The 9,315-nt window shown below is 53.0% G+C and overlaps 1 protein-coding gene across 1 annotated transcript in view; it reads left to right on the plus strand.

Moving 5' to 3' along the window:
- The first annotated feature begins 12 nt into the window (after window positions 1–12).
- The window catches only part of dennd4b (DENN/MADD domain containing 4B), a 17,373-nt gene continuing 8,070 nt past the window's right edge, over window positions 13–9,315 (plus strand). Inside the window, exons 1-15 of the mRNA XM_013913600.1 lie at window positions 13–939; window positions 2,340–2,693; window positions 3,393–3,648; window positions 3,738–3,807; window positions 4,057–4,226; window positions 4,431–4,672; window positions 4,834–4,900; window positions 5,637–5,695; window positions 5,782–5,926; window positions 6,180–6,355; window positions 6,655–6,755; window positions 6,841–7,056; window positions 7,163–7,308; window positions 7,387–7,520; window positions 7,817–7,931. Of these exons, the coding sequence (XP_013769054.1) occupies window positions 854–939; window positions 2,340–2,693; window positions 3,393–3,648; window positions 3,738–3,807; window positions 4,057–4,226; window positions 4,431–4,672; window positions 4,834–4,900; window positions 5,637–5,695; window positions 5,782–5,926; window positions 6,180–6,355; window positions 6,655–6,755; window positions 6,841–7,056; window positions 7,163–7,308; window positions 7,387–7,520; window positions 7,817–7,931 (2,337 nt within the window). The 5' untranslated portion in view covers window positions 13–853. The remainder of the gene's footprint in view (window positions 940–2,339; window positions 2,694–3,392; window positions 3,649–3,737; window positions 3,808–4,056; window positions 4,227–4,430; window positions 4,673–4,833; window positions 4,901–5,636; window positions 5,696–5,781; window positions 5,927–6,179; window positions 6,356–6,654; window positions 6,756–6,840; window positions 7,057–7,162; window positions 7,309–7,386; window positions 7,521–7,816; window positions 7,932–9,315) is intronic.

Raw genomic sequence — 9,315 nt, forward strand, 5'->3', positions numbered from 1 at the left:
GTGTGTGTGTGTGTGTGTGTGTGTGTGTGTTGTGTGTGTGTGTGTGTGTGTGTGTGTGAGTGCGTTTCCACTGTTGCATATTAAAAAGGGAACTGACTGATGAAAGCAGCTGTTTCAGCTGAAATGTCTGTGATAACTCAGCAAACACAGGCTGGTGCGTTTGATTTCAAGACCAGGGCGCGCCGTCTGATGTCACATTTTATTTAACCAGGTCGGACCCCTCAGGTGTGTGCAGACAGCAGGCGACACGAGCAGATTCTACCTGTGAATCAGCTGCTGCTCGAGCTCCGCACCCGAGCCCGTGTTCACCTGGTGCAGACTGGGTTTATGAACTGGTGCAGACTGGCTCAGTGTTGGTTTGGACTTTCAGCCCATGCACGTTCCTGTGTCACGGAGCTGAGTGGGTTTGTTTCATGTTTGATGTTAAACTCGTGTTTCAGGCTCACCGCGTGGGCCTGGTCTTGGTCTGAAGGTGTCAGGTAACGGTGTTCGGGGGTTTTCCTTTCCTACTAAACGGTTATTTTGTCACCGGGGGAAGTTGTGTCGTATCTGCACAGGATGAAGTATTTTAGTGTTTACCACAGCAGCTGACTGTGACTCACTACAGCTCAGTTTCTGCTTTTCTTATTCTGCTTTTAGATCAGCTCAGGTCCAGCTGAGGCTTTTCTGACTCTTACACAGAACCTGGTGACAAACTGGGATTGTGCTCATGGAGGCTGGTTTGGTTTTACTCTGGATTGGGATGGGCTCGTTTGGGGTCTGATTCATCTTGGACCTTGGTTTTGGACCAGTTTCAGGCCGATTTAAACTGGTCTGGCGAGCTCCTGTAGGCGGGTCCGTCTCTGATGCTGGGATGGAAACTCCTCGGTGGGCGGTGTCGTGTGTGGATGTGCAAACTGCTGAGGGGGTGGAGGTGTGCTCGGTGACGACGGACAGCAGGTTTGTGTTAAAGAGATAACGCCGTGTTTTATCACCTCGCTGCGTGACGTCATTGATGAACAGGAAGCAGGTCGCCTGTCCGCTTCCTGTTTGCCAGCTGACCTCTGACCCTATGATTGCTGAACTTCCTCTTCAACTGGTCCCTCTCACTTTCACCTTGCGATGACAGCGACGAGCGCGGCGCCGCCCTGAGCGACTGAATATCTCCTCCTCACAGAACAGGAAGGAAAGCAGCTGTTTGGACGTCTGCTGACATCAGCTGTAAAGTTTAAATCGCGTCTGAGCTGAGGAAGCGGCCGTGTCATCAATAAACCATGAAGAAGAGTCGCTCTGATATTCTCAGGTGAAACGGAGACGCTGAGCGTTTATGCTGAGGTGGAGCGCGACTGAAAAACACTCGTTTTAAACTTAAAGCTGTGATCGGAGTTTGTCCGAACGCCGTCGCTCACGCTGGAGTTTCCCGGGTTTCCCGAACCCAGCGCTCAGCTGGTCTGTAATTCATGTTTGATGTTAATATCAAATGATTGTTTACCTTCGCACGGCGGTCATGTGATCATGTGCCTTTTAAATCCATACTAACCAAACTCGGCACACGGCTGTGCCCGCTGATGGAGATGTCTTCAGGTTGCCTAGCAACCAGCTAATCACAGCACTGTAACGTGAACATTAGTGACATCAGCAGAATCAGTAAAAAGTTTTTATTTCACGTTTTCCTGTCATTTGTTTGTTTTTTCTTTTTAGCAGATTAATTTTCTGATTATTGTTTATTTGGATTTGATGGTCCGTTCACTTCCTGTCCGTTCACTTCCTGTCCGTTCACTTCCTGTCCGTTCACTTCCTGTCCGTTCACTTCCTGTCCGTTCACTTCCTGTCTGATCTGAATGAGCAGTGATGTGTCGAGTTTTTAAATCGGGTTCTTCGCTGTGACGTCACGTGATGGCGTGAAAACATCAGTGAGAGGCTCCACAGCCAATCAGAGGAGAGTTTACAGTTAGAGAAGACTGATTTGAAACACACACACACACACACTCTTCAGTTTAATCGCACGTCGTAGCAGAATCAGCGTCGGTGTTTACCGTCACGCTCCGTCAGGGCGGATCCACACAGCAGCCTCTCTGCTGCTCTCTGATTGGTTGATTCGGGGCTGTGAGTCATCGTCCCGACCTCCAGTGCGTGTCAGATTCAAGGTCCAGTAATAATCTTAACTAATTTGAAAAAGTAATCTATTACCCTGGAGCGTATCAGAGTTGGTGTAAATGCCGGCGTTGGGCCACGCCTGCTGGTGATGTCACGTTTGCAGTAATGTATTTGGTGTGACTGACTGTATTTTCTGCTGCCCTTCATCTGCAAGCTGCTTTGCAGCCCGCCTGCTGTGGTGACCTGTGCTTTCTGTCCTGCAGTGGAGGATCGACAGGAGGCATGACCGAGGAGAAATGTCCCCAGCTGGTGGACTACTTTGTAGTGGCTGGCCTGGACCCCGCGGGGCCGTGGAGGCCCCTGGACGAGGATGGGAAGGCCGCCGCCTCCTCGACGGCGTCCTCGTCTTCTTCCTCGACGGGCCGGGCGGCAGAGCCCGTGACGGACCTGGTGGTGATCGCCCGGGGGCTCGGGGAGGACGTTCCCGAGGGCTTCACCTGCATCGAGAAGACGCTGGGCGGACACTCGGCCGAGCTGAGCGCCGGCCTCATCAACAACCCGCACCTGTACCTGTGTTACCGCCGAGGGCGGGACAAGCCGCCCATCCTGGACCTGGGGTGAGACGCACACACGTTTGTGGTTATGAGCTGCGATGTGTTTAAATCCTCAGACTGGTGCCGGCACGATTTCCACCTGAGAGCCGACTGATTTTGTCGATTCAGAGTTGAAGCTGAATGAAAAAATGTTTTCTTCGTGAGAATTTAACGTTAAAAACATTCGACGTGTTTTATTTTGCGTCAGCTGTATATCAATAAGAAATCCTCGTTATTCTTTTTCATCCAGCGCTCGTTTCGTGGTGTCTGTCAGTAACAGCTGGAGCGTGCGAGGCTCTGATGCAGCTGCAGGGTCTCTGGCTCGTGCGGTGCTTATTAAAGCCGAGGTTATGTCATCCACAGGATTATGTAACGCAGTGGGCAGGCCGTCGTGCTCGCCTCGTTAGTTTACACTCAGTGTTGGGAAATAACGAGCTTAGTCCTTTCAGATTAGGTGGAGCCGCAGGTTTGGACAGACCTCCAACCTCGGAGGGAACCCAGCCTTGTCCGCCTCCTGTTAGCAGGATAGGTGACAGTGGGGAGGAAGAACTGTGTTTAAACAGGAAGGACAGTCGTCTGAGGGCCTGGTTGGGGTGAGGGAGGGAGAGGGTGAGAAAAGGTGTGAGCAGCGTTCCTCCCTGCGGCGGTTCAGGCTGTGGTTAGCGATCATCGCACTGATGGTGCGACCGATGGAGGCGCTCTGATGCACTGCCCTGTCTGCAGGGTTCTGTACGAGGGGAAGGAGCAGCTGAAGCAGGGCTGGTACGTTATTGAAACCACGCCGTACAGCCGCTCGGCGAGCCTGAGCGCGGGCGGCGCCCCCACGGCTCATCGGGTCTTCCTGACGTACCGCCGGGCTCCGGACTCGCAGGGCCTCCACACGCTGGGCGTCACCGACATCGCCCTGCTGCTGCCCAGCAAGGGCGAGGTGGCGCCGCACACCTTCTGCAGAGTCGACAAGAACCTGAACACGGGCATGGTGAGTGCGGGGAGGCGGGGGTGTTTCAGGGGTTTGAGCCCCCCGTGAGTGCTGCGTCACTGACCCTGTCGCTGTTTGTGTGTCTGCAGTGGGGCCCAGCACTGCACGTGTGCTACAAGAGAGCCGTGGCTACAGCCAACGCCCTGGTGTTCGAGGCCGGTGAGTACCCGCGTGACCCCGTGTGTTTTCAGCCTCCTGCAGGAGGCGAGAGTTAGAAACACTGCAGAGACACGGGGAGGTTTCCCCAGTCCGTGCAGCACAGCTCCCAGCTGCTCACATGAGTGATGGTTTTCGTCATATGGAGCTCCCAGTACGCTCCCAGTGGAAAACCAGAACTGAGGGTCGCAATAAATCCAACAGGAAAAGTCAGGATCTGTGCTGGAGTAATCAGAGTATCGCTGCCCGCAGATCTGATCAGCCGCTACCCGGAGGAGGACCTGGACTCGTTTCCTCTGCCCGAGTCGGTGCCGGTCTTCTGCCTGCCGATGGGCGTCACCGTGGAGAGCTGGCCTCAGAACACCAAGTACCAGCTGCCCGTCTTCTCCACCTTCGTCCTCACCTCCGCCTCCGGGGACAAGGTGGGTTAGCTGGAACCACAGATGATCAGCGGGTGGAGGTGATCCGTTGTGTTGTTTACTGTGCAGTTACAACTTTGATGCTTTAAACCATTGTTACACAGAGCAGCGAGGTCGTCTTTCAGTCCGACCTCTGAACTGAATAAACTGGCTCCTAACTCGAGCATGAACCGCTGTTACGTCTCCATCTTTGCTTCGTCCCTGCAGGTTTACGGCGCCGCCATCCAGTTTTACGAGTCGTTCTGCAGAGAGCTGCTGTCGGAGCGGCAGAGCATCCGCCTCGGTCTGCTGAGCGTCGTCGACCGGCGGCCCATCACCAACCGCAGCCTGCAGGTGAAGAAGAGCATCTGCGTCCTCTCTCACTGGCCCTTCTTCACCGTCTTCCAGAAGTTCCTCACCTTCGTCTACAGATACTCCATCTCCGGGCCCCACGTGCTGCCGATCGAGAAGTCCGTGAACCGTCTTCTCTCTCGGTCAGAGGCCTTCACACCGGCCTCTGACCGATAAATGCTTGCCAGCTGATTAAAAACACGTTATCACGTATGATCTGTGCACAGAAGCGATGTGTGCTGATGTCCGTTTCCTGTTTTTTTTTGTTCCCCTCCTGCAGACACATCTCCAGCTTCATGCACAACGTCCCGTTTCCTTCCCCGCAGCGTCCTCGAATCCTCGTTCAGGTAAGACACAACGAACCGACCGTGCAAATGTTTCGCCTTCTGAAAGTTCACAGCGCTGTCATGTTGTTCCGCACTGATACAACAAACCTGACGCAGGTTTGTGTGAGCTGGAGCAGGAAGCGTTTGTCCTCCAGGTCATTGCATTTGCATTAGATTTCTTCCTGCAGAGCACCTCGACGCTGCACGGTGGACAAATGTGTTGTTTGTGTGACTGCTTCCTGTGGCAGCTCTTCCTCCCCACAGTTGCCAAGTTTTCCCTCTGATGGACGGTGTCAATAAAACTGAGATCAAACGTGACTGACGTTGTGTAATTATCCTCACTTTGTAGATCGGATCGTGTTTTTCTGATGAAACGCGTAGATGGACGAAAACGCTGTGACTTTATTCTTTGCTCCCTCCTGACAGGACGTAGGAGGCGATCTGTTTGCAGAACAAACCGGGTAACGGCGCCCACTCAGAGCCTCTCCATGAATCACTCTCATCCTGAAATCATGATTTTTAACAAGAAACAAACCTGGGTGATGATCAGTGAGGGCTTCACGTGTGATTTTACTTGATTTGGATTAATCACGTCACAGTCGCTCGTTTATTCCTGGACTTTACCAGTGCGGCTTTGCATGAGTCACAGTTCAGAATAATCCTTCTTTGTCTGGTACTCGGTTCAAAGATCCTTTTAGTTCTTGAGAAGATGGTGTGTGTGTGTGTGTGTACTGATGCCAGCTGTGTGTGTTCGCAGCTCTCGCCGTACGACAACCTGCTGCTCTGCCAGCCTGTCTCCTCGCCGCTCCCGCTCAGGTGAGTGCCAGCTTTATCCAGACGAACCACAGTACCTTTACCGTCACGCCTGTGTTTGACCTTTGACCCCTGTGTGTTTACGATAGCGGCGCGAGCTTCCTGAAGCTGCTGCAGAACCTCGGCCCAGAAAACGCCTGCACGCTGCTGCTCGCCGTCCTCACCGAACACAAGCTGCTGCTGCACTCGCTCCGACCTGACGTCCTCACCTCCGTCAGCGAGGCCCTCGTCTCCGTAAGACGCGCACACGCCCTCATTCCAAATGACAAAAGTCCCAATGCTTCATCTTTATTCTCGTGGGCCAATTAAAATGAGGGCCCCCGCTGGCCCCTGAGCCACGGATTGAAAACACTGAATCCAAAGCAAATCTAGAGTTTGTTCCGGGCGGGAGGATAAATCTTTCCTTGTGATCCCGTCAGCAGGTTCATGGTTTGCAGACAGGCCTGAATCTGTCCTGGAAGTTTGTAACTCTGGTTTCTGTGTCCAGATGACGTTCCCGCTCCGCTGGCTCTGTCCCTACATCCCTCTGTGCCCGCTGCAGATGGCAGACGTGTTGCTGGCACCGATGCCCTTCATCGTGGGCGTCCACTCCAGCTACTTCGACCTGCACGACCCCCCCACCGATGTGGTGTGTGTTGACCTGGACGCCAACACCATCTTCCAGTGAGTCTGACGCCACCTGTGCACCGAGCCCAGGATAGATGGTTAAAAAGCTCCCTTTATTCGTATCTTCAGCAGTCTTCTTCCTGCATCTGCTCTGATAATCTTTGATTATCCACAGGAACCAAACAGTTTGTGTATCCGGCTGTAAACATGTTTATTTCTGCTGAATAGTTTTAACACGGGAGTCTATGGGGCTGCCTCTCTGCTGCCTCTGCGGGACGTCAGAGGAACTGCAGCATTTGATGTTTCAGCATTATCTTCATTGGAGAAAACTTTCCTCCTCCTCTTCCTCGTTTCAGGTCAGATGACAAGAAGCCACTGTCATGGCGTTCGTTACCCAGGAAACACGGCAAGATGCTGTTCAACGTCCTCACCAACCTCCACAAGACGCTGGAGAAGAGTGAGCGACTGCAACGGCTGAACACATGAACCAGTGTGTAAACAGGGTTGCGTCATTTAGTGACTCTCACTTCTTGTGGCTGCAGTTTGCACTCCCGGCCAGGAGGAGGCGACGCTGGAGTTCCTGCTGACCGACTACGACCAAATCTACAGGCGTCAGAAGCAGCTGGAGCTGGAGATCCAGGAGGCCTTCCTGCGCTTCATGAGCTGCCTGCTGCGAGGCTACAGAGCCTTCCTGCTGCCCATCACGCAGGCGCCGTCCGACACCACCACCGACTGCAGCTCCCTGTTCAACCTGCAGGGTGCGCCCTTCGTAATGTTGGCGGCTTTTGTGTGCAGAGCTGTGAATCGGGGCGTGTGATGCACACGCTGTGAGTGAAGCTGCGCCTCTTCCTCTTTGTGCCGCAGGTTTCCTGAAGTCTCGCGATCGAACGCAGCAGAAGTTTTACACCCAGCTGACCAAGACGCAGATGTTCACCCAGTTCATCGAGGAGTGCTCGTTCGTCAGCGACCGCCACGCCTGCCTCGAGTTCTTCGACGAGTGCGTGCAGAAGGTCAGAGCAACGATGCTTTCTCACGTTGCTCGGCTAGCGCCCAGCTAAGGTTTTGATTGGTGTTCTCTTGCTAAGCAGGTGGACGTGGAGAAGCCGGAGGAGGTGAGGCTGATCGATCTGGACGAGACGCACAGCGGCGAGCACACCGTCTTCATCATGCCTCCCGAGGAACCGCAGGAACCTGATGGGTCTGAGTGCCCCGCCCTCTACAGGTACAGCTCCGCCCTCAGGGGCCATGGAAATGGGTGGGGTGGCTTGTTTGCTGTGGAGGTGGGAGGATGGTCAGGATGTTAACCCAGGTGACCCGTTTCCTTCTGTATGTTAGCCAATGAGCTTCCATCCTTCTGCCATCACGTAGCGTCTCGATGTGAACAGACGGTTTCAACACTTTTCATTAAACACGTTTTTATTTGCTGCGTGCAAACAGACTGAATGGCGTCCTCTCGGGGAGGAGGAGCCACGTCAGCCGTACCACCTGCTCACACTTGTTTCCCTCTCACCTGTCCAGTTACGAGACCTTCCCCACCCTCAAACTAGAGCTCTTCGACCAGCCCCAGGACCAACTCCGCGTCCCAGCCAAGGGCAGCGCCCCCAGTAGCCCCGCCCCCCGCCGCACCAAACAGGTAGGACAAAGATGCTGAGCAGAAATGATCTGGTCCCGTGTTGTGTTCATTCGTGTGTACAGAGCACGCTCCGACGGGAGCAGCGATGCGTTCAGGGGAGCGCCGCGTGGAGGTTTCCTCCCATCCTCTGAGCTGAAGCTAGCTGTGACCCAGTTTCCCTCAGAGTGGAGGCGAGAGGAGGAGCTTTAACAGGCGTCCATTCATCATTGTAATTTAATGAACTGGTATCAATATTTCAGCACTCATTAAACATGCAGAGGCCACAGACGGCGTGACTGAGAGCGGCACAGACGGTGTTTTCTGATCTGAGCAGGAGGAGAGCATGCTGGGAGGATTTAGTCATGTACACATCGCAGCAGTGCTGTTAAAGCTCCTCCTGCAGGAGAGCTGCAGTTTCATCAGTGGGAGTGAATCTCATTTCTACTGCTCGCTGAAAACCGTCACAGCCTGCAGTTCCTCCCATGTCCACTTGAGGCTCCACGCCTAGCCTCAGCCCGCTCTCTGCTGTCGTCGAGCTAACTCACTGGACGCTCTGCAAACACAGACGACAGGCATCCTGATTAAACTAATAGTCATAATATCAGAGCTGTGATTGGTTCCTGTGAGCGATGCTCCTGGAAGTGCTGACACTGTGTGCAAAGAGCTGCATAAGAGCAGCGTGCTGCTGCGACGCCGGTCAGCTGTTAGACCGCTAACATTCAATAATGTGTCCGATCCTCAGCTGCACTCTGAGTGCTGTGAGTTCAAAGTCTGAGATTATGACTCAGGTCAAACTGTCACAGGTTTGTAGGCTGGCGTCGGTGCTGGGAGCAGAGGAAGGGATCCTGATTCTGCTGGTCGGAGACCAGTGCAGGCTTCCACTCTGTAAACCCTGCAACAGACTCGGGACCGTGTCCTGATCTGGAGCTCCACAGGGTTCTGTCTCGGGACCCCGTCCTGTTTTCTTTGCACGTGCTCTCTGCAGGTCGATCACCAACATTTACAGCTGTATTTAGTAGGGCTGCAACGATACACAAAATTCACGGTTCGATATTTTTTCAATACAAAAAAATGTTCATGCCTTTTTAATTTGTCATTTATTAAAATTATAAATATATATTTTAACTCAAAAGTACAGTTTTTAAATGTAATGTTGCTGAAACAACAAAGGGATAAAAAATAAATATCTGATGGAGGAATCACTCATCTTTGGAAAAGAGAGTTTATTACAGAGAAATGTCTCTTTCAAAATAAAAGCTCTACTATCCACTTCTTCTGGGCTATATTCTCAGCAGCATAAGGAGAATCCTGTGCTAACGGCTGTCTAAATCACTCGGGTAAAGTTAGCAGCATGCTTGCTTTTTTTTGTCTGCTTCCACTTGTCTTTGCACTAGGATGATGTCGG

This window comes from Pundamilia nyererei, unplaced genomic scaffold, assembly GCF_000239375.1.
Source record: "Pundamilia nyererei isolate P.nyererei 1_Seehausen unplaced genomic scaffold, PunNye1.0 scaffold00139, whole genome shotgun sequence".
Taxonomy (NCBI): Eukaryota; Metazoa; Chordata; class Actinopteri; order Cichliformes; family Cichlidae; genus Pundamilia; species Pundamilia nyererei.